Below are 25,403 nucleotides of genomic sequence, written 5' to 3'. Positions count from 1 at the left end.
ATTTACCAAGAACGCAATCTGGCTGCTGTATCAATCCACACACTGTACGGAAGTGAATTGTAACAAAGATGTGGAGCGACCTGCTAGCTTGATATTTACATATATACAATGTCTCGTAAAACCATTACATAAGGGAAATTTACAATCTGCTGAGACATGAATCATACCACAGGTGAGAGAAGAATAAATAATAGTTGCTACTTTGAGTTTTGATTGTGGAAAGACTTGAGGCCCTGGTATTGGAAAGGGTAAATATGAAAAGGGTTGGAAAAAAAATCCTATTTGCAACAATAGACATTCAATATAAAAACCCCAAAACAGCAAACATTTAAAATGTTAAAACTTGGTAAACAAAGGAAAAGAAAACCAAAAAAAAAAAACCCCATGAAGATTGACATTGGAAAGACAGCAAGGAAAAGGTCAGCAAAAATACTCCCAGCTCAAACATCAGCACATTAAAGTGGATCTGTCACCTACATACACAGGAGGAAGATACTGTTATGTCAAATATATATATATATATATATATATATATATATATATATATATAGTAATAAGAGACAAATGCCCTGCTAAGTCTTTGTTCATTAGCCAGTCTTTAGCTATGGATCTTTGTAATCTGAGAAAGACTGGTTACTATGGATATGCTGCCTGACAATAGCATAGAAAAGCCTGGTTGTTAAGCAGTCTCTCTAACAAAATGGTGTTTGCTTAGTTGGTGTTTAGTCTAAGGGTGGGTTCACACCAAGTTTTCTTAGTACGGGGACCCGGCCCCTTTCTCATTCATCTGAATGAGCCGACCGGAGTCAAACAGTGACTCCGGTCGGCTCATTTAAAGGAATGAGAAGGGGGCCGGGTCTGGTTTTGATACAGGAGTGCCTGGTTTTCAGTACCCCCAGCAGGATCAGGTCCCGTACTAAGAAAACGTGGTGTGAACCCACCCTAAGGCTAGGTTTCAACAGGTTTTTTTTTCTGGCTTTTTTTTGTATTTCCTATTTCTTTTGAATACACTTCTGGGTTTGGCTCAAAAATGTAAGTGGCAGTTTTCTTAACGCCAGAAGAAAACCTGTGTGGAAACCTAGCCTAAATCTGTTTTGTCATTTGCTGACATTACAGACAAGTCACTGCCACTATAACACCCCAAAGTTAGTTGGAGAATCAGTTTAAGGATGCGCAAAATTTACGGCAGCAGCGGGAAATACGCTGCGTATTCCTTGCTCACTATACACACGGCTTTCCGGCGGCAGCACTATGTGTAGTGAGTTTTAGAGGCGGGGCCGGGTGTCGGCGTGACTGACGCGCGGCTCCGCCTCCAAAACTCACTGCACATATAGGGCTGCCGCTGGAAAGCCCTGTGTGTATAGAGAGCAAGGACTACGAAGCGTATTTGCCGCTTCTGACGTAAATTTTTCACGCTGCGTATACGCCATGTGGGAATGCACCCTAAAGCTGGAGGAAGATAATTGGTGGTAAAGATCATGCCAATTAAAGGAGAACTGCGCCACAACGCTTTTAAACTTCCCCTGTGCCTGGGCTGCAAAAACGAAAAAACAACAAAAACTAACTCCCCTTCATACGTTCAACTGTTGCGCCGATATCTGCGTCCCGTTCCTCTGGTGCTGCTCGGCTTCCTGCTTCTTAGGCTCGGAATGTCACACTGCAGTCAGCGTATCGCCCCCCAGAGTGATGTCCCGCCTCGGCCGGTGATACGCTGACTGCACTGTCATGTAAGGAGCTCGGGCCCCGCCTTCTCCCTGCTGCCCGGGCTCCTTTACATGACAGTACGCTCAGCCTATCACCGGCCAAGGCGGGACATCACTGCGGTTGGCAATATGCTAACTGCAGTGTGATGTACTGAGCCTAAGAAGCAGGAAGCTGAGCAGCACCGGCGTTACTGGACGGCGATATCAGCGCAATGGGGGAAGTGTAGGAAGGAGAGTTAAAGTTTGATTTTTTTGTTTTGTTTTTGCAGCTCGGGCACAGGGAAAGTTAACTGTTGTGCTGCAGTTCTCCTTTAATATTACCGCCACTTACTAATCTATAGTATATGCACATATGTATAACCCTAATAAAATGCCTGTTTCATTTAACATGGAAAAAAATGTCACTAATAAAACAGTGACTTAGACGTCCTTGGCCCTGTCTTACAATGCAAAGCCACATAACTTGGTTGAATGGATGCTATCTTTCAGTGTGCAGACTGGTAGGACCAGTGTTATTACACATTGAATAATTCTATATAACATGCCTATAAGTATTCTCACTAATGAGGGGTTCTTATAATTCTTATAGGACACTATATTATGTATAGTGCATTGGCCAATGAACTCTAGCAGCCTAAACCATATTGCCACAATAAAAACAAAATATGCAAATAAACACTTTCAGTGTTCTACATGTTACAACCTATAGGAAATGGAAGGAGTAAACATAGATATCCAAAAGCTTCAGCATGTTTACTGATACCAGCTCAGATAGCAGGAAATCCCAGGAAAGCCATGTTTAGTCCATCTTTTAGGTAGAAGTCACCGTCCAAGCAAGACATACCAGGAAGAATGGACCTGTATCTGCCTCCTAGAAGAGGCTTCAGAACAGTAGGAATTTATAATATGCCACAAATACACACACTACATAGTAAAACAAGGGTGTCATTAAGAGGAAAACAGCTGAGTGAACCAGAAGTTCCTATTACCAGTGTTTGCACAAAGAGTCCAGATACATAGCAGAACACAACTGATTTCTAAGGAGGTGTAGACTAAACTCACCTACAGCCCAGGTGGAATGGCATCACATTGCCTGAGTTTTCAATGAGTCTTTACAACAAGCAGTAGACAAGTTGAACTAGACATGTTATACATACTAATGCCACATTACCCAGGGTCTTTTTTTCAATGATAACCTGCACTAGAAGCCGGCATCCCAATGCAAAGGATAGGGGAACTGAGTACCAGCGAAATCATGAAGCAAAATTGTAATCAGGGTGAGGTGGTTACAAAGGCTGAATAGATATCGCACTAGGTTGTAGGTACAAAAGTCTATGCTGGGTCTAAAGGATTTTGACATCTAAACCTGAAGCTTATCTGCAGTTCTTTTGATCTCTATCCAGTTAAAGATCACAACCACTTGTTACATAATTTGCAGTAAAGTAAAGTACATTGTCAGGAGTCAGTCAGTGCTTTTTGGTTAATGAACCATGATGTTGGGTACCAAGACTTCACTAAGTCAGTCGCACAATATCTGGGAAAGCTGGTGACAAGCACCAGAGCTTAAAGAAACCTCCATGTGGACATGTATGTTCACAACAGATCACTGAAATGTGCTAAAGCAGACTGTACACGTCATGCTAAGCCGCAGCTTGGCAGATACAACAGTAATGAGTACCAATATAAAAATAAAACCAATGATCAAAACCAACTAGATCTTTAACAGAACAGATAAACTGTACACTTCATGGAGGAATTGAGTGTGTATTCAAACTTTTTTTTTGAAAAATAAGGTCTATACCACTTCAAGATGTACAAGGACTAAATAAGTCAGGCACAGACCAAATAAATCATATATTGAGATAAAAAGTAGCAAAATACCGAACATAACTTTTATTTTTTTGGCCCATCTGTCATCCATACTCCCAGAATCAGTCTCTTCAGAGAAGTGCTGCCTATGGTGAACTATATTACAAAATTTTTTTTTAAATTCATTTATTTCTTTACACAAAACTGAAAGTGATGTTACAGTACATAAGTTATTTACAACTGTGCAGTAATGTGTTTGCAAAATAATTTATCTAGAAGGCAGCAAAGTACATAGGGTAATGTGTATAAAAACTGTACATAATTTACCAGATACTTTTTTTTGTCTTTTCATACATATAGGAGTATTGGCTCTGTAGTGTTTTCAAGTTAAGTTCTCCAACAAGAGAAACTAAATGCCCAAGGTTAAAAGATGTTAAGAAGGGGAGGAAAGTGACACAAACTGAGCGTTAGTTGTCTCTTAAAATGAAAATTTTGGATCACCAATGGTTTGCGGGGGTTGGGTTGGAATCCTAAACCAGTATTAACTACATGCAGAATCTGCATAAAGGACAGAAGAAAAACTATGAATTAAAAGAGACAGGCCATCCTTGCTTAGCATCAGAGGCCTGGCAATTTAAAGGCTGACATGAGGTAGTCAGCGGCTGAAGGCTATTTATGTCTTGTCACACCGACAAGATTGAACAGAAGAAAAAGGGAGGAGAAGGGAAGAAAAGGGTAGCCAAATAGAAGTCTGCTCTTATAAAGTTCATGAACAACCAGATCTGAATCTGAAAATCAAAATAACCATGTTGAACAGGTGCTCCTTCCTTCACTGGTTGTCTGGGATGTCTCTGAAGCACAATGGAGCAGATGTGTGTATAGTGGTAACACACTTGGCAACCTTGATCCTCCTCCCTGTCACTCTGCCTGTGCATTCTCCTTCCACAGTAGCTTACTCTGCCTGCTACCGGGAGGAGTGGTGGGCCTAAGCTGTGAAGAAAGTGCAATTCCTCTAAGGGGATTTCCATATTAGTTATATCAAAATGCTTCCTCCTCTTGTAAGCAGCGGATTCATCAGCAAGCGAAAAGATGCAAGTGAAGTCTGAGCTCTTCTAAGCCAAGGGGGCCGGCCCTTGCCAGTTTAGAGTAAAAAACAAAACAAAAAACAGAAAAAAAAAAAAAAAAAACAAGAAGTCCGCCTTGTCATGCTGGCAAGAGCACAAAGTCATCATTAACGTCCACCATTGGCACATAGAAAGAGGGAACTTCATTGACGCACAGAGACTTGTGGCTAGTTGGGTCCAACTCCTGCATCTTTAACTGCCATTCCATCCTCTGTACGGCATTCAAAGCTGCTGCTTCATGCTGCTGTCTCATTAATACACATGTCTTCAAGGAACAAAACAAAACAAAAAAAACACTCAAATGTCAATGTTGAAATAGTTTAGATTGAAGGCAGGACAGAGGAATTTTTTAAAATTTTAGTTACATATTAAATACACTGCTCAAAAAACTTAAGCGAACACTAAGATAACACATCCTAGATCTGAATGAATGAACTAATCGGATTAAATACTTTTGTCTTTACATAGTTGAATGTGCTGACAACAAAATCACACAAAAATTATCAATGGAAATCAAATTTATCAACCCATGGAGGTTATATATGGAGTCACACAAAATCAAAGTGGAAAACCACACTACAGGCTGATCCAACTTTGATGGAATGTTCTTAAAACAAGTCAAAATGAGGTTCAGTAGTGTGTTTTGGCCTCCACGTGCCCTTATGACCTCTCTACAATGCCTGGGCATGCTCCTGATGAGGTGGTGGATGGTCTCCTGAGGGATGTCCTCCCAGACCTGGACTAAAGCATCTGCCAACTCCTGGACAGTCTGTGGTCCAAGTGGAGTTTGTGAATGGAGCGAGACATGATGTCCCAGATGTGCTAAATCTGATTCAGCTCTGGGGAACGGGCGGGCCAGTCCATAGCATCCATGCCTTCCTTTTCTTTTGCAGGAACTGCTGACACACTCCAGCCACATGAGGTCTAGCATTCTTTAGGAGAAACCGGGGCCAACCGCAACAGCATATGGTCTCACAAGGGGTCTGAGGATCTCATCTCTGTACCTAATGGCAGTCAGGATACCTCTGGCAAGCACATGGAGAGCTGTGTGGCCCCCCCCAAAGAAATGCCACCCCACATCATTGCTGACCCATCGCCAAACCGGTCAAGCTGGAGGATGTTGCAGGCAGCTGAACATTCTCCACGGCGTCTCCAGACTCTGTCAAGTCTGTCACATGTGCTCAGTGTGAACCTGCTTTCATTTGTGAAGAGCACAGGGCAACAGTGACAAATTTGCCAATCGTGGTGTTCTCTGGCAAATGCCAAACGTCCTGCACGGTGTTTTGCTGTAAACGCAACCCCCACCTGTGGACGTCGGGCCCTCATACCACCCTCATGGAGTCTGTTTCTGACCGTTTGAGTGGACGCATGCACACTTGTGGCTTGCTGGAGGTCATTTTGCAGAGCTCTGGCAGTGCTCCCCCTTGCACAAAGGCAGAGGTAGCAGCCCTGCTGCTGGTTTGTTGCCCTCCTACGGCCTCCTTCACATCTCCTGATGTACTGGCCTGTCTCCTGGTAGCGCCTGGACACTATGCTGACAGACACAGCAAACCTTATTGCCACAGCCGCATTGATGTGCCATCCTGTATGAGCTGCACTACCTGAGCCACTTGTATGGGTTGTAGATGCCGTCTCATGCTACCACTAGAGTGAAAACACAGCCAGCATTCAAAAGTGACCAAAACATCAGCCAGGAGGCATAGGGACTAAGAAGTGGTCTGTGGTCACCACCTGCAGAACCACTTCTTTATTGGAGGTGTCTTGCTAATTGCCTATAATTTTCACCTGTTGTCTGTTCCATTTGCACAACAGCATGTGAAATTGATTGTCAATCATTGTTGCTTCCTGAATGGACAGTGTGATTTCACATAAGTATGATTGATTTGGAGTTACATTGTGTTGTTTAAGTGTTCCCTCTATTTTTTTTTGAGAAGTGTATACTAAAGACTTAAGTGTTAACCATGTACTATACAGAAATGAAATCCATTTACATAAATAAAAAAAAATGTTAATAAAGTTAATTCTACTATCTTTCTGTGGTCTTTCATGCTTTCCTTCTGCTTTTAACCCCTTAAGGACACAGTCAATTTTATTTTTGCATTTTAGTTTTTTCCTCTTCACCTTCTAAAATCCGTAACTCTTCATATTTCCATTCACAGACTTATACGAGGGCTTGTTTTAGTACCACTTTTGCGTATGTGTCTTTTGATTGGTTTTTATAAATTTTTTTGTGATGTCACCAAAAAGCAGAAATTTTTGACTTTTTTACGTTTACACTATTCCCCATACGGGATCATTAACATTATATTATTATGCACACGACGATACCAAATGTGTTTATTATTTATAATTTTTTTACCTTTTTTTTTTATTATTAAAATAGGGAAAAGGAGTGATTTAAAATCTTTATAGGTGAGGGGCTTTTTCACTTTTATTTTACACTTTTTTTTAGTCCCCATAGGGGACTATTTATGGTAGAGATGAGCGAAGTTACAGTAAATTCGATTCGTCACGAACTTCTCGGCTCGGCAGTTGATTACTTTTCCTGCATAAATTAGTTCAGCTTTCAGGTGCTCCGGTGGGCTGGAAAAGGTGGATACAGTCCTAGGAGACTCTTCCCTAGGAATGTATCCACCTTTTCCAGCCCACCGGAGCACCTGAAGGCTGAACTAATTTACGCAGGATAAGTCATCAACTGCCGAGCCGAGAAGTTCGTGATGAATCAAATTTACTGTACGTTTGCTCATCTCTAATTTATAGCAATCATAAGATGGCTAATACTGTGAATTCAAGTAGAGAAAACATACATGGTCGCACATCCACAATTTGTGGATTTTCTCAGCATTAGTTCAAAAACAGGTTGTTAGTATACATTTTGATCAAAAAGTACAAGCCCACTAGCCACGTCAAGGCCATCTATTTAAAGTGGGTGTCTACCGTTGTCGTCATTAGCCCAACTTTCCTTCTGGTGTACATCCTGTTCCTGTGTACACTACTCTCCCTCCTTTCTTGTGGTCAAAAGGTATGGTGGGAGGGAGAGACTTGGCTGAATTTCAAAAAAAAAAAAAATTAAATAAATACATTAACACAGGAACCGGAGGTTCTTTAGAGCCTGAACACAAGAAAGTAAGTTGGACTAATGAAGACAACTGGGCAAACAGTGTACATCAAAAGCAGAAGGAAAGCATGACAACAACAGACAAGTAGCAATATAAGTGTATTAACCAATATCTGAAGATTTAGTAGACAGTTGAAAAAAGGTTTTATTGTTGGATAACCACTTTAAGGGTAGGGTCACATTCTGTATTTTGCTGCAGCCGATTTTGCTTCCTATTGACATTAATGGGTAGCAAAATATGGCACGTGTGACCCTACCTTAAAAAGAGAGATGAAGGTACTCGGGCTGACTACCTAAAACACAAAAGCAGGTAACTGACATGAAAAATGTAGATTTATACAGAACACAATTATTCATAAGATAGCTGATTATTCTCTTGATTAATTGACACCTCAAAAAAAAAATTTGCAGCATAATCTGTAGCTTTTATTAGTACCAATTTGTTATAGATTACACTTTATGATTACTTGTTATCTTCCTTTTTTCTGGCATAAGAAAAAAATTCAGGCTTTTTCTTTAATACACCATTCACTGTGCAGGGTAAGTTACTATACAGTGGCCCCCCGATACAATCATTTCAACATACAATGCCCTCTCAGAAGCAATCGTATGTTGAAGGCAGCATCAACATTTGATGCTTCTGTGTGTCGGGGCCATGGCAAAAACGGCTGCTTCAGCTGCTGCCGGATAGCGGTTTAATGTGCCCCGCTGAATGATACTTACATGTCACTGCTGCTCCGGCCCGTGATTTCGCTGCTTTACTGCTGCCGCTGCCCTGCGCTCTCGGTCACTCATCACGTTGCCGTCATCACGAAACTGCTCCCGCAGCCCAATAGGGGCGGCATGAGCGGCGACGTGATGACGGCGGCGACGTAGTGATAAGGCAGCAGAGGAGAGAAACTGACAGGCCAGAGCGGCGGGGACATGTGAGCATGATCCATGGTACGAATCCCTCAACATACGATGGTTTCAATAAACGATGGTCTGCCAGGAACCAATTACCATCGTATGTTGAGGTCCACTGTATTTTAATAGTTCAGAAACCTCTGCATTATTTAATAAAACAGGAAAGGGAAGGCGATTTTAATTTTTATTATGGGAGAAAGATTTATATTTTTAAAAACCATTAAGTTACACTACACTTTTTAAATCCCTCTAGATTCATATGAGCAATTAACTGTTGCTCATACAAACTCCATGCAGTACACATGCCTTGCTCTATGAGATCTGCACTCTATATTAAAGCCTGTTATAGGTAGGCTCTATCAATGGCAGCTATAAAGGCCTAGCAAAAGGGACCAACTAGAGATGAGCGAACTTACAGTAAATACGATTCTTCACGAACTTCTGGACTCAGTGCTGATGACTTATCCTGCGTAAATTAGTTCAGCCTTCAGGTGCTCCGGTGGGCTGGAAAAGGTGGATACATTCCTAGGAAAGAGTCTCCTAGGACTGTATCCACCTTTTCCAGCCCACCGGAGGCACCTGAAAGCTGAACTAATTTATGCAGGAAAAGTCATCAACTGCCGAGCCGAGAAGTTCGTGACGAATCGAATTTACTGTAAGTTCGCTCATCTCTAGCCCCAACCTGTCGTGACAACGAATCTGCAGCCCACATCATGGGTCGTTAAGAGGTCTGCCCATCATTACAGTGCAGGGCAGACCATCTAATCTGTAATGAAAATCCTTGACAATTTTTTTTAGTATAGATTTTATTGATTAGTTGTTTCAGAATTACTATGATTTAACACTGGCAAATCAAATCCCTGTGAACTGCTTATTCTTTAGGGAGAGAGCACAAAATGCCTTGTGTGTACATATGGTATCTATTGAGGAGTAGCTTTGAGTTTCACGTGCGCTGCATCATTACCACAACTTAACCCTAAAAATGTTTTGTCTGGTTCATATGCAGAAAATAAGCAGATCTAAAATATGTCTTTAGTTGTAAAGAGCACAGAATGAGGATTTGTGTACTGCTAATCACTGGCATGGCTAGAATGGCTCATGGGTTTTCAACAGAATGAATTATTTTATAGTAAAGTGCTGTGAAAAACGCACTATATAAAGATCACTAAATGCAAGCAGAAACTGATCTATTTAAACTGGTGTGTGACCTGTTCAAGTAATAGAATGTAAATGGCTTGCAGAACTCCTCAATGTGCAGGAATGCATTTTGCAAGGCGAATGTCTACTAATCAATCTCTAGGTGCCTACTTTGAGTACTTTAAGAGGTTTTCCCACAAATCGAATATGCGGCCATCTGGCATTCTCCAGCTTGTGGAGATGCTTGGGTGCAGAAAAGAGTTGAGTTGGTTGTGTTTAGCAATTTGCGTAACTCCCATTAACATTTATAGGAGATGCGCACATGGCGTGGCTCCGGGAACTATGCTGTTTTTGTAACATACCAAGTTATGTAAACGGATTAGCTTGCAAGACAGTGCTATTTTCCCAAATCATGTGAATGTCAATGGGAGTTAATCCCTTAAAGACCGGGCGTTTTTCGGTTTTTGCTCTTTCGTTTTTTCCTCCTTACCTTTAAAAAATCATAACTCTTTAAATTTTGCACCTAAAAGTCTGTATTATGGCTTATTTTTTGCGCCACCAATTCTACTTTGTAATGATATCAGTCATTTTACCCAAAAATCTACGGCGAAACGGGAAAAAAAATTATTGTGTGACAGAATTGAAAAAATACAGCCCTTTTGTAAATTTTGGGGGCTTCCATTTCTACGTAGTACATTTTTCGGTAAAAATGACAACTTATCTTTATTCTCTAGGTCCATACGGTTAAAATGATACCCTACTTGTATAGGTTTGATTTTGTATTACTTCAGAAAAAAAATCCTAACTACATGCAGGGAAATTTATACGTTTCAAATTTTCATATTCTGACCCCCTATAACTTTTTTATTTTTCTCTGTTCAGGGCGCTATGAGGGTTAATTTTTTGCGCCGTGATCTGAAATTTTTGTCGGTACCATTTTTGCATTGATCTGACTTTTTGATCGCTTTTTATTCATCTTTTCATGATATAAAAAGTGACCAAAAATACGCTATTTTGAACTTTGGAATTTTTTTGCGCGTATGCCATTGACCGTGCGGTTTAATTGGCGGTATATTTTTTTTAATTCGGACATTTCCGCACGCGGCGATACCACATATGTTTATTTTTTTTTTTTATTATTGGAAATGCCGGGTGATTCAAACTTTTATTAGGGGAAGGGATAATTCCAAGGGTTAATGATTTTTTTTACACTTTTCTTTTGCAATATTATAGCATTGGAGATGTTCAATGCATCTCCATAGGGATGCAATGATCAGTGTTTTCGGCGATTGATTGCTCAAGCCTGGATCTCAGGCATGAAGCATTCAATCGGTGATTGGACTGCAGGAAGGAAGGTAAGAGACCTTCCTCCTGTAGTACAGCTGTTCGGGATTCCGCGATTATACCGCGGCGATCCCGAACAGCTCCCTGAGCTAGCCGACACTTTTTACTTTCACTTTTAGCCGCGTGGCTCAGCTTTGAGCACGCGGCTAAAGGGTTAATAGCACGCGGCACCACGATCAGTGCCACGCGCTATTAGAGGCGGGTCCCAGCTTCACTATGACGCCGGGCCCGCCGTAATATCATGTGGGGTCACCGTGGGACCCCGCGTTATATCACGGGAGCGGGACCAAGGTCGTACTCATACGTCCTTGGTCCTTAAGGAGTTAAGCAAACTGATATTTTTGGCACTCAACCAACTCCATCAGCTGCAAAAAACTGATTTTTTGTAACCACCGTAAAATCTCTCTCGTAGTCTTCATTGGGGGACACCTATACTGATGGGTATATGCTCTTGCCACTAGGAGGCGCTGACATTAGGAAAAAAAAAAAAAAGTCTGTTCCTCCTCAGCAGGATATACCCGTGCACTGGAAGTGAGGTAATCAGTTTTGTAACACAAAGAAATATGTCCGAAGGACCAGAGAAAGAATCCCGAACAAAAAATGAAGAAATGGGTGGGTGTGGTGTCACCCCAATGAAGGCTACGAGAAAGATTTTATGGTGAGTACAGAAAAAAATATCAGCTTTTCTCAGTCAGTCACTCTTCATTGGGGGGACACCTATACTGATGGGACATACCAAAGCAGTCCCTTAGGGCGGGATCAACCACCACCAGCGAAAGGGAATCAGTCCCGAGACCAAACCCACTTGTCCGTAAGTCCTGGGGACAAGACCCCAGGCCAGAGACAACTCAGGTCCAGAAACAGAGCTCTCGGAAGATTCCCCGTACATGGAGATTAACTAGGATGCAAAAGGAGGGACCGTCCTTCGCAGAGACTCTAAACCCACGGTCCTGATAGAGAGAGAAGAAAGGACGAGCAAAAAGCTAGACAGGCCGGAACTATCCTGGAAGGGGGAAGGAAACCAACTCAAAGGAACATGGAACCAGACAGAGGGCCAGCCCAGCTGGAGAACAAGAATGGAAAAGGGCACGACTAGAGAACCCCTTCCAGAGTCAACCGATTCAAGATTACATGGTAGAAAAAAGCCAGGGAGAGCAGTGTACACCTGAGCAGAAGGCGAACACCGAAGGTGTAGACAGAAAACAACCAGAAAAAAACGTCTCTAGAGAGACATTGATGATCTGAACATCTGCAGACCCACAAACCCCTATCCAGGAGCCCGCCGTGAGCACCTGGGAGGCAAAACAGCCCAACTAGTGTAATCCGGATGACCGGATCTCCCTCCCATCTTGAGAGAACATGGACCCTGAAGCAGAAGATGGAAGGGAATGCCAAGAAAGGAGCAAAATGCCCAGCGATAGACATGCAAACTGGAGGTTCCCGAGTCACCTGGAAGACTAAGACAAACTAATAAATGGCCAAGAAAGGAGCGAAAGACCCTAAAAAGGAGTATCCCGAATCAGCAGACATGGAAATTGGAGGTTCCTGAGCCTCTTAGAAGACTTACACCAAAAGGGCAAGTAGACCCAATGTCTGCGAAGCGCTCCAAGTGACAAACATCCATGCAAAGGCAAGAAGAAGTGTGGTACATAAAGATTGCCCCATAAATGGGATCGCGGAGAAGTCTGGCAGGACTGCTATGCATGCCTGAGACCTCAACCGTCACTAACGCCCAAAGAACCTGGAGGGGCGACCTAGAAAAGAAGGCACACCACAGCATCCTAGGAGCGGAAACGAAAGGGAACCCAGCAGGCTCTGGGCACAGGAAAGGTTAATCCAGAAGATAGTGGAGTCAGTAAAGTGCAACGGACACTGTCAAGGGAAAGAGGAACACACCCTACCAGGGAGTGTGCGCCAAGGGGGGAGGAAAGCAATGGTAGGACCAAAACGACAGACGGTGGCTAGAACGGCTGTTGCCAAGCCATACATGACTGCAAAAACCCCTCCTGCATGAGCAGTAGCGGACAACCAAGAAACAGGAAGAGAGCCAGGCTGCAATAGTGGGTAGTAAGCCACAGGCAGAGAGAACGAAAAGCCCTTCGGAATGCTCTCAGTGAAAAACAAGGGCCCAGCCAGATACCCGACCTCTATGAGGGAGAGAGAGGGAGGGAGAGAGAGATTGAGACAGAGAGGGAGAGAGAGAGAGAGAGAGAGAGAGAGAGGGGAGAGAGAGGGGAGAGAGAGAGATGGCTCCATCTCAGCAGTAGAAAGCGTCCAGCAAAATAGTTCCCCTATTGGAGGGGAAAACAAGGGGTGGCCGAGATGAAACTCCGGCACTGACCATGTTGAGCCCCCTGATCCCCATACGCCTCTGGAAGGGGTAGGAGCAGGGAAATGCTGCCTTTACAGCAAAGGAACAAAGTACTGGGTGGACGTGGCCCCCAGGAACTTTACTAGAATATATAGAGGCGCCAATATGTTTCCCCAGTGGGATCGGAATCCTGGACACTGGAACTGGGCAAAGGTGCACAGATGTGACTACAAATGCAAGGAACAAGCACTCACACACAGCAAGCAAACGCGTTGAGAGGAACATGTTGAGAGAAACCCTGGGCCAGACGGGCACCAACAGAGCCAGTCTGGTTGTGTGTAAAGCAACAGAGCAAGCCACCCTGCACAGGAATCGAGGAAGATACTTGGAGGCATAGGGGGGCGCTGAACTGACGCCCCACCAGGCCCCATGCCAAAACAGAGGTGCTCAACCGCCGCAGACCTGTGGAAACAAGATTACAGGAAGGGGGCGAGGAACACCCCACTGACAGAAGGGAAGGTGGGTTCTACACATGCAGAGGGACCGTAGCACACCGACATGGATACCTCACGTTAGTAGTGAGGTACCAAGACTGCAGACACGAAAGAAAACGCAGACATCCAAAAGTGCGGCAGAATGGAAGACAGGCTCAGCACCCAACGGTGTGTCACAACCATAACCTTAGCAGACTAACTTGGAACTCTTAGAAAGGAGAACAGCAAGTGCTGCTGTTGCGGTGAAAAGCCATAGAACCTGAAGGAAACACCCACACCCCATCTCCTAATTGTGCCACACACCAGGACTACTGTCGCAGTTGCAAGAGATGAACATGCAGACACAGTCTGATTGGGATAACCAGTTCAATGAACCCACAAAGAAACTTTGTAAAACGTCACATGGAAAGTGAGTCACCGGGATACCGTCACGGGAGCGGCAGGAAGTGGGAAGTGACCTGGGGGATTAGAACTATGCAGACAGTCTGGCTATATGGCATAGGGACCATGGCCACACAGGGTCCCGCATTAAGAACCATACATTGAAAGTGGGTTACCAGCCTTCAGCAATAAAAACGGCAGGCATGAAGAGAGGGACCTGGTAAAGCAGAGAACCATGTGAACCAGTACGTGGTGCATTGCATTAGGCCCATGGAGCAACATGGGGTGACTCATTCGGAACTACACCTCGGCAAAGGGTTACCTGAAATTCAGACTACGAAATGGGAAGTGTATGGTAGTTGACCCAACATAGCAGTAAATCATGCAGACAACCGTTTGGCGGACCTGTACAGAATTCTTGAACGCACAGGATCACTCCTCCAAACCCTCTCACAGAAAGTGGGGTACTGGAGTGCGGCCGTTCCGATGGGCAACCTGGTGGTGTTGGAGACCATACAGACGAATGTCTGGCTGACTGGCATCATTCTTGTGTACTTGCAGGGACCCTCGTCCAGAGTCGTCCTACCAGAAGAGAGGTACGGGAAAACACAGTCATGCACGTGGCATCCAGAGGATAGAATTCCCATCACCCTGGGAGACACAAGAGCCCTGGAATACTCCCTGTCGCCCTGAAAAAGTTCGACAGGACACGCATGGTCATTTCCTCAGACACCGTGCCTTAGCAGTGTAGTACCGTAACTCCAGAAGGGCAACCCAGAGGTGTAGAGGACCAAAGAGACCACTGTCTGGCTTACTGGAAGAGGGTCCCTTGTACCTATTGGGACACTCTTCCGGACTCCAACACTATAAGCAGGGAGCAGGAACTCCAGCCAATCATGCGGCAGCCCCTGATGGGAGACTGGCGGTGGCGGACACGTACTAGAAAACCTTGCACTAGAAATGGGGGTCCAGCACACTAGCCACAGATGCTGCAGACCTGCAAAGACCTGTGGGAGGAAATTGCCAAAGACACAAGGGAACAATACACCTCAAAAGGCCCTCAGTTAAGGTCAGGGATGCAGATGTATCTGCAGGGGCATCCCACCAGTGTCGCGCCCACGAGGGAGGGGCTGGAATGCGGCTATGGGCGCGGCATATATGGCATGGCAGAAACGCCACGCACAAATACCTGAGCTGGAAAAGTGACCTTTGCCTCTTCAAGTCATCCAACAGGGTGGCTGAAGCAAATGGTAAAGTGGCCCCCAAAAATAACATTTAATGTGTGTCAAGATCAAAAAAGGTAAAAAATAGACATTACAACAAAGGGCTGTAACAGCTGACTGCCGCCACAAGGGGGAGCGCACACAAAGGACCAGAAAGCAGAAGCTGCAATCTACTGAACAGCCACAAAAGGGGGATAAGAACCTGGGCTGAGAACAACAGATTAATTTTTTTTTTAAAATAAAGCAGAGTGCAGGAAGCAGTGTGCTGCGCACAGATCAAGAGTCACTCGAGGCCGGTACCCGCCGGACCCCCTGAGATATGACAACGGAGCACCCAGATCCCTGCAGCGCGCACAATCACCATCATCTTATACTCACCCTGGCGTCTGGTGCATTATATCAGGCTGAGATAGCAGGGCGAGCAGGGCCAGTGGGGGATCCGGACCCAGGGTACAACCTCCAAGCGCTGCCCATTGGCGAAAAGGGGTTAACAGTACATATTCTATGTCTGTGCCACTTGTCACATATGGGGGAACAGGTAGCGTCATGCTCCTGAACCCCCACCTGAAAATCAGACACAAAAAAGGAGAAAAAAAACCTAACTACAGGCTTTACTAGAAAAAACAAAAAAAGACCAGGTCTGAGGAGCTCCCAGACCTGTGTCTTGCCTCCTATTGATACTAGCTAAAACAGATTACCTCACTTCCAGTGGGTGGGTATATCCCTGCCAGGGAGGAGCAGACATTTTTTCCCCCCTAGTGGCAAAGGCATATACCCTTCAGTATAGGTGTCCCCTAATGAAGAGCGACAGAGAAATAGGCTTAATATGGCCAGACAGACATATTTTCAATTTATAGAAAAACCCCTTTAAAAACTGTACTCTAATGGTCTATTCACAAGTACAGTATTCTGCGCAGATTTGATGCACAGGATTTCAAGCTGTGTTCAGTTTACATTGAAATCTGCAGCAGAAAATCCTGCGCATCAAATCTGCACAGAATACTGTACGTGTGAATAGACCATCAATGTGTAAAAGGATATAACCCATACATGTCTCGCCTATGGTTCCCCCACTCACCTTCATCCTGTCATACTTATCATCAACATCTTGCAGCCAGGACAGGAACTGGCGAGCATTGAAACGATCTCTTACAGACTTGTTTTCATCTCCCTGCAGAGCAAAAAAATGAAAATAAAAAGATCAATTAAATGGCAATCCTAAAATTGTTAAGGTGGAGCTGATTTGATTTATTTTTTTTGCAAACAAAGCTTTTCTTTTAACCTATAGCAGGAAAGGAAAAGACAGACAAGAGAGCAGTGATTTGTGTATGATCTACTAAAGAGGTTTTGAGAGGGAAACAGACACTGTGAATGGTCCACTTAGCTGGAACGCATGAGTAATGCACATCACACCCTTAACGTAATAGAAGCGGAGGGTCTGCTGCTCCCAAGGGTCTGTTGTGGCACTTGTTAGGTTTGGAAGGCAAGAAGGCGCTGCCTAAACATAATACAGTGATTCTTAAAGCAAAAGTTAAGCAAGCTCTCAAGTATTAAGTCCTAAAGTGGATTCAAGCCTGCCTCCAGTACATTTAATCCTCACTGGATCATGCCTATTCTTAAAATTTTTAAAGTAAAGTGTTGAATTTGTGTTTTTCCCCCCTAATTTCTTCCAACAAATAATTTTTCCTTTGTGCCCTACATTTTGTGTTAAAATGAGGCATCATTATAAAGTACAATTGGTCATGCAAAACCCATGCCTCTAAAACGGCAATGAGGGAAAAACCAAAAGCACAAAAATTTTAATTGGGAGAGAAAATGGCTGCATAGTATACATATTTACTTGTTTTTGTTACAAAGATGCTGAAATAGCATAATGACTCAAAAACTGACCTGATTTTCCAGAGGCATGTTATAGACTTCAGAGTCCAGTAACATGGTGCAAGCACTGAAAGGCACAGCCTGGTTTGCAATTGTCCTGGCTGCTCTGCAATGAACTCTGAGATTCTCTTGTTCACAAGACACTATGAGTTTCTCCTATTAAAGCAAAAAAATTTGAAAATATATTTAAAAAAAAACACGTGTTGGGAGATCATTTCTTGCTTTTTTAAGATTATGAGGGGGACAAAAGATTAGATTACAGTAGAACAGTAAAAGGCAAATACACTTACTCTTTCAATGCTGTGTTGCAAACGAAGCTTCCCTCTTACGGCTTCCTGTTGTCTGAATAGTTCTTTAAGTGGCTCAGACAAGGATGGAGGTGGTGCAATCTGCAGATATAACAAGTTTAAATTAATGACTGAGGTTAAATGTGTTCAGCAATTCTATAACTTGGGGGCAATCATGCCTTAAAGAAAGTAAACACGTTGGATAAAGTTTACATGCCATCACCTGTTAGGATCTGATCTCTTTCTTGATTTATTTCAGGTTTCTGTATGGAAGTGCATTTTGGCTGGCTGAGCGAGAATTTATAGATTTAACACAGAAGGAAACTTGAATACAGTGGAATATCACACACAGTGGAACATGGCATACAGTGGTCAATCAAGTTACAATATTAAATGGTTTTGAGATGTCCATTGTAAGTTTAAAATATTGTATCTTTAGACCATAACTATGGAAAAACTAGCAACTTTGCAAACTTTGTTTGGAATCCCCCAACACATCAGCCATAAATTAAAAAAAGATTAAATAATAAACAACCAGATAACTTAACCCCTTAAGGACGCAGCCCTTTTTCGCAATTCTGACCACCGTCGCTTTATGCATTAATAACTAAAACGCTTTTACAGAATATCCCGATTCTGAGATTGTTTTTTCGTGACATATTCTACTTTATTTTGGTGGTAAATTTTTGTCGTTACTTGCATCCTTTTTTGGTGAAAAATCCCAAAAATGTCATGACATTTTTGAAAATTTTACATTTTTCTAACTTTGAAGCTCTCTACTTGTAAGGAAAATGGATATTCCAAATTCATTTTATTTTTATTCACAAATGCAATATGTCCACTTTATGTTGGCATCATAAAATGGACATATTTTTACTTTTTGAAAAAATTAGAGGGCTTCAAAGTAGAGCAGCAATTTTCAAAAATGTCATGAAAATTGCAAAATCTGAAGGGACAGATGTTACAGAACTACAACTCCCAGCATGCCTGGGCAGTCTAGGCATGCTGAGAGATGTAGTTGGCAACATCTGGAGGGCTACCGTTTGGGCACCACTGTAACAGTGGTCTCCAAACTGTGACCCTCCAGATGTTGCAAAACTACAACTTCCAGCATGCCCAGACAGCCTTTGGCTGTCTGGGCATGCTGAGAGTTGCAGTTCTGCCTTCTTAGTGGTTGTCACAGTAAAGATCGCTTTACTTTCACTTTCATTCCCCCCCACCATCATTTCCCTACCTGAGCCAGTCTCCAGCGACGATCTGCGGTCCCCACGCCATCTTCTGGCCAGGTACCGGACTCCATCTTCTCCTCCCGTTCTGCACGACATCCAAGGGTGGGCAGAACGGGGGATTGCCATGACAACCCACTGTCCTGCGTTGCCATTGGTCAGAATCAGTACTGACCAATGGCAGGGGATAGGAGGAGAACGCAGCACTGCGACCTCACTCCTATCCCTCAGGATGATCGGGGCTGTCACTGAAAGCTCTGATCATCCCTATATTCCGGGTGATCGGGTCACCAGAGACCCGATAAGCCCGGAATAGCAGAAAATCTCATGTCTGATGTGCCAGGATGCCTGCTGAATGATTTCAGCAGGCATCCCGGTCCGGTCCCCAACCGGCTAGCGGCGAGGACCGGAATTCCCACGGGCGTATGCATACGCCCCACGTCCTTAAACCCCTTAAGGACGCAGGACGTAAATGTACGTCCTGGTGCGGTGGTACTTAACGCACCAGGACGTACATTTACGTCCTGTACATAACCGCGGGCATCGGAGCGATGCCCGTGTCATGCGCGGCTGATTCCGGCTGCTGATCGCAGCCAGGGACCCGCCGGCGATGGCCGACGCCCGCGATCTCGCGGGCGTCCCCCATTAACCCCTCAGGTGCCGGGATCAATACAGATCCCGGCATCTGCGGCAGTGCGCAATTTCAATGCTGCGGGGATCCGATCATTCAGAACGCCGCACGGAGGTCCCCTCACCTTCCTCCTTCCGGCTCCCAGCGTCTTATGCTCTGGTCTGAGATCGAGCAGACCAGAACAGATGATAACCGATAACACTAATCTGTTCTATGTCCTATACATAGAACAAATTAGTATTAGCAATCATGGTATTGCTATGAATAGTCCCCTATGGGGACTATTCAAGTGTAAAGAAAAATGTAAAAAAATTTAAAAGTAAAAAAAAAGTGAAAAATCCCCTCCCCCAATAAAAAGTAAAACGTCCGTTTTTTCCTATTTTACCCCAAAAAGCGAAAAAAATAAATTTAACCCCTTAAGGACTCATAACTCTTTTATATTTTCATCCACAGACTAGTATGAGGGCTTGTTTTTTGCACGACCAGTTGTCCTTTGTAATGACATAACTCATTATATCATAAAATGTATGGAGCAACCAAAAAACACTATTTTTGTGGGGAAATTAAAAAGATAAACGCAATTTTGCTAATTTTGGAAGGTTTCGTTTTCACGCCGTACAATTTACGGTAAAAATGATGTGTGTTCTTTATTCTGAGGGTCAATACGATTAAAATGATACCCATTATTACATACTTTTATATTATTGTTGTGCTTAAAAAAAATTACAAACTTTTTAACCAAATTAGTACGTTTATAATCCCTTTATTTTGATGACCTCTAACTTTTTATTTTTCCGTATAAGCGGCTGTATGAGGGCTAATTTTTTGCGCCATGATCTGTACTTTTTTTATACTACATTTGCATTTAAAAAACTTAATACATTTTTTATAATTTTTTTAAAATAAAATGTATTAAAAAAGTAGCAATTTTTTACGTTCACGCCGTTCACCGTACGGGATCATTAACATTTTATTTTAATAGTTCGGACATTTACGCACGTGGCGATACCAAATATGTCTATTAAATATTTTTTACGCTTTTTGGGGGTAAAATAGGAAAAAACTTTTTTTTTTACTTTTACATTTTTTTTTTTACACTTGAATAGTCCCCATAGGGGACTATTCATAGCAATACCGTGATTGCTAATACTGATCTGTTCTATGTATAGGACATAGAACAGATCAGCGTTATCGGTCATCTTCTGCTCTGGTCTGCTCGATCTCAGACCAGAGCAGGAGACGTCGGGAGGAGAAAGGTGAGGGGGCCCCTGTGCCAGCGCTGCGGGCGATCCGATCATTCATTGAAATCGCGTACTGCCGCAGATGCCGGGATCTGTATTGATCCCGGCATCTGAGGGGTTAATGGCGGCCATTGCCGGCGGGTCCCTGGCTGCGTTCAGCAGCCGGGATCAGCTGCGCCTGACACGGGCATCGCTCCGATGCCTGCGGTTATGCGCAGGACGTAAATGTATGTCCTGGTGCGTTAAGTACCACCGCACCGGGACGTACATTTACGTCCTGCGTCCTTAAGGGGTTAATAGACATATTTGGTATCGCCGTGTGCGTAAATGTCCGAACTATTAAAATAAAATGTTAATGATCCCGTACGGTGAACGGCGTGAACGTAAAAAAAAAGAAAAAAAAAATCCAAAATTGCAACTTTTTAAATACATTTTATAACAAAAAAATTATAAAAATGTATTAAAAGTTTTTTATATGCAAATGTGGTATCAAAAAAAAGTACAGATCATGGCGCAAAAAATTAGCCCTCATACCGCCGCTAATACGGAAAAATAAAAAAGTTAGAGGTCATCAAAATAAAGGGATTATAAATGTACTAATTTGGTTAAAAAGTTTGTGATTTTTTTTAAGCACAACAATAATATAAAAGTATGTAATAATGGGTATCATTTTAATCGTATTGACCCTCAAAATAAAGAACACCCGTAATTTTTACCGTAAATTGTACGCCGTGAAAACGAAACCTTCCAAAATTAGCAAAATTGCGTTTTTCTTTTTAATTTCCCCACAAAAATAGTGTATTTTGGTTGCGCCATACATTTTATGTTATAATGAGTGATGTCATTACAAAGGACAACTGGTCGCGCAAAAAACAAGCCCTCATACTAGTCTGTGGATGAAAATATAAAAGAGTTATGATTTTTAGAAGGCGAGGAGGAAAAAAAGTAAACGTAGAGATTTAATTGTCTGAGTCCTTAAGGCCAAAATGGTCTGAGTCCTTAACCCCTTAAGGTCATAGGGCGTATCCATACGCCCCCGTTTCCAAGTCCTTAAGGACCGAGGGCGTATGGATACGCCCTGAGCATTTCCGGCCCCCACCGCTAGCCGGAGGGGAGCCGGATGCCTGCTGAAATCGTTCAGCAGGCATCCCGGCATATCGCCCAGGGGGGGTCATTATGTCCCCCCATGTCGGCGATTGCCGCAGATCGCTGGACAATTCAGTCCAGCGATCTGCGGCGGATTCCGGGTCAATCGGGTCTCCAGTCAGAGACGGCCCCGAACACGAAGAGTCTGCAGGAGTGAGGTGGCACTGGTGCCACCTCACGATCGCCCTGATTCGTCGGCCGGATTACCGGCCGACCAATCAGGGCGCCTGCTGCGGGTGTCACTCCCGCAACCCGCTCCGCCCCTCTTCCGGAGAACGTGAGCGGGTGCGGGAAGACGACCCCCGGTGCTGGGGACCCCGATCCCCGGCGTCCCAGTTGGGATCGGGGCCCCAGGAGCGACGGCGGCAGCGAGGGACTGACCTGTGCGGCGGCATCGTGGAGCAGCAGTTGGAGGTGAGTGACAGCCTCCTGCTGTTGCTTAGCAACAGCTCCCAGCATGCAACAAGGGCATGCTGGGAGCTGTAGTTATGCAACAGCAGGAGGCAGACCACCACAACTCCCAGCATGCCCTTATGGGCATGCTGGGACTTGTAGTTTTGCAACAGCTGGAGGCACATTCTTTCTATGGAAAAGTGTACCTTCAGCTGTTGTGTAATTACAACTCCCAGCTTGCACAATCAGCTAAAGTGCATGCTGGGAGTTGTAGTGGTGCATCTGGTGGTTGCATAACTACAACTCCCAGCATGCCCGTTGGCTGTCGGTGACTGCTGAGAGTTGTAGTTTTGCAACAGCTGAAGGCACACTGAGTTAAGTAGTAAACCAGTGTGTCTCCAGCTGTTGCATAACTACAATCCCCAGCATCCCCAGCCAATATAGTATGCCTCCGGCTGTTGCATAACTACAAGACCCAGCATGCCCGTCCGCTGTCCGTACATGCTGGGGGTTGTAGCTTTTGCAACAGCTGAAGGCACACTGGTTGCAAAACACTGAGTTTGTTACCAAACTCGGTGTTTCACAACCTGTGTGTCTCCAGCTGTTGCAAAACTACAACTCCCAGCATGCACTGATAGACCGTACATGCTGAGAGTTGTAGTTTTGCAACAGCTGGATGTTTCCCCCCCCAATGTGAACGTACAGGGTACACTCACATGGGCGGAGGATTACAGTAAGTATCCGGCTGCAAGTTTGAGCTGCGGCAAATTTTCTGTCGCAGCTCAAACTGCCAGCGAGAAACTACTGTGAACCCCCGCCCGTGCGACTGTACCCTAAAAACACTACACTACACTAACACACAATAAAATAAAAAGTAAAAAACACTACATATACACATACCCCTACACAGCCCCCCTCCCCAATAAAAATGAAAAACGTCTGGTACGTCACTGTTTCCAAAACGGAGCCTCCAGCGGTTGCAAAACTTCAACTCCCAGCATGCACTGATAGACCGTACATGCTGGGAGTTGTAGTTTTGCAACAGCTGGATGTTCCCCCCCCCCCCAATGTGAACGTATAGGGTACACTCACATGGGCGGATGATTACAGTAAGTATCCGGCTGCAAGTTTGAGGTGCGGCAAATTTTCTCCTGCAGCTCAAGCTGCCAGCGAGAAACTACTGTGAATCCCCGCCCGTGTGACTGTACCCTAAAAACACTACACTACCACAAAATAAAATAAAAAGTAAAAAACACTACATATACACATACCCCTACACAGCCCCCCTCCCCAATAAAAATGAAAAACGTCTGGTACGCCACTGTTTCCAGAACAGAGCCTCCAGCTGTTGCAAAACAACTACTCCCAGTATTGCCAGATAGCCACTGACTGTCCAGGCATGCTGGGAGTTTTACAACAGCTGGAGGCCCCCTGTTTGGGAATCACTGGCGTAGAATACCCCTATGTCCACCCCTATGCAATCCCTAATATAGGCCTCAAATGCGCATGGCGCTCTCACTTTGGAGCCCTGTCGTATTTCAAGGCAACAGTTTAGGGTCACATATGGGGTATCGCCGTACTCGGGAGAAATTGGGCTTCAAATTTTGGGGGGTGTTTTCTGCTATTACCCTTTTTAAAAATGTAAAAATTTTGGGAAACCAAGCATTTTAGGTAAAAAAAAAAAAAAAAAAATTCACATATGCAAAAGTCGTGAAACACCTGTAGGGTATTAAGGTTCACATTACCCCTTGTTACGTTCCCCGAGGGGTCTAGTTTCCAAAATGGTATGCCATGTGTTTTTTTTTTGCTGTTCTGGCACCATAGGGGCTTCCTAAATGCGGCATGCCCCCAGAGCAAAATTTGCTTTCAAAAAGCCAAATGTGACTGCTTCTCTTCTGAGACCTGTAGTGCGCCAGCAGAGCACTTTTCACCCCCATATGGGGTGTTTTCTGAATCGGGAGAAATTGGGCTTCAAATTTTGGGGGGTATTTTCTGCTATTACCCTTTTTAAAAATGTAAAAATTTTGGGAAACCAAGCATATTAGGTAAAAAAAAAAATTTTTTTTTTTACATATGCAAAAGTCGTGAAACACCTGTGAGGTATTAAGGTTCACTTTACCCCTTGTTACGTTCCCTGAGGGGTCTAGTTTCCAAAATGGTATGCCATGTGTGTTTTTTTGCTGTTCTGGCACCATAGGGGCTTCCTAAAGGTGACATGCCCCCCAAAAACCATTTGACGCTCCTTCCCTTCTGAGCCCTCTACTGGGCCCGCCGAACAATTAACATAGACATATGAGGTATGTGCTTACTCGAGAGAAATTGGGTTTCAAATACAAGTAAAAATTTTCTCCTTTTTACCCCTTGCAAAAATTCAAAAATTGGGTCTACAAGAACATGCGAGTGTAAAAAATGAAGATTTTGAATTTTCTCCTTCACTTTGCTGCTATTCCTTTGAAACACCTAAAGGGTTAATACACTTACTGAATGTCATTTTGAATACTTTGGGGGGTGTAGTTTTTATAATGGGGTCTTTTATGGGGCATTTCTAATATGAAGGCCCTTCAAATCCACTTCAAACCTGAACTGGTCCATGAAAAATAGCGAGTTTGAAAATTTTGTGAAAAATTTCAAAATTGCTGCTGAACTTTGAAGCCCTCTGGTGTCTTCCAAAAGTAAAAACTCATAAATTTTATGATGCAATCATAAAGTAGACATATTGTATATGTGAACCCCCCAAAAAAATATTTTGAATATCCATTTTCCTTACAAGCAGAGAGCTTCAAAGTTAGAAAAATGCAAAATTTTCATTTTTTTCATCGAATTTGGTGATTTTTCACCAAAAAAGGATGCAAGTTACCATAAAATTTTACCACTAAGTTAAAGTAGAATATGTCACGAAAAAACTAGAATCAGAATCAGAATGATAACTAAAAGCATTCCAGAGTTATTAATGTTTAAAGTGACAGTGGTCAGAATTGCAAAAAACACTCCGGTCCTTAAGGTGAAAAAGGGCTCGGTCCTTAAGGGGTTAAAGAGGCACTGTCATTGTCA

At 43.6% G+C, this 25,403-nt stretch overlaps 1 protein-coding gene across 4 annotated transcripts in view; it reads right to left on the bottom strand.

The window, feature by feature from the left end:
• Window positions 1-1,289: 1,289 nt before the first annotated feature.
• ANKRD11 (ankyrin repeat domain containing 11) overlaps window positions 1,290-25,403 on the bottom strand; it is a 421,326-nt gene continuing 397,212 nt past the window's right edge. For all 4 annotated transcript variants that reach the window (XM_056526022.1, XM_056526021.1, XM_056526025.1 and 1 more), the window contains 4 exons: window positions 17,719-17,817; window positions 17,441-17,584; window positions 16,629-16,721; window positions 1,290-4,901 (listed from right to left, as the gene is read on the bottom strand). In XM_056526022.1, the coding sequence (XP_056381997.1) occupies window positions 4,716-4,901; window positions 16,629-16,721; window positions 17,441-17,584; window positions 17,719-17,817 (522 nt within the window). In that variant the 3' untranslated portion in view covers window positions 1,290-4,715. The remainder of the gene's footprint in view (window positions 4,902-16,628; window positions 16,722-17,440; window positions 17,585-17,718; window positions 17,818-25,403) is intronic.

The sequence above is a fragment of the Hyla sarda genome, chromosome 6 (assembly GCF_029499605.1).
Source record: "Hyla sarda isolate aHylSar1 chromosome 6, aHylSar1.hap1, whole genome shotgun sequence".
Taxonomy (NCBI): Eukaryota; Metazoa; Chordata; class Amphibia; order Anura; family Hylidae; genus Hyla; species Hyla sarda.
This window is presented reverse-complemented; position numbering and strand designations above follow the sequence as displayed.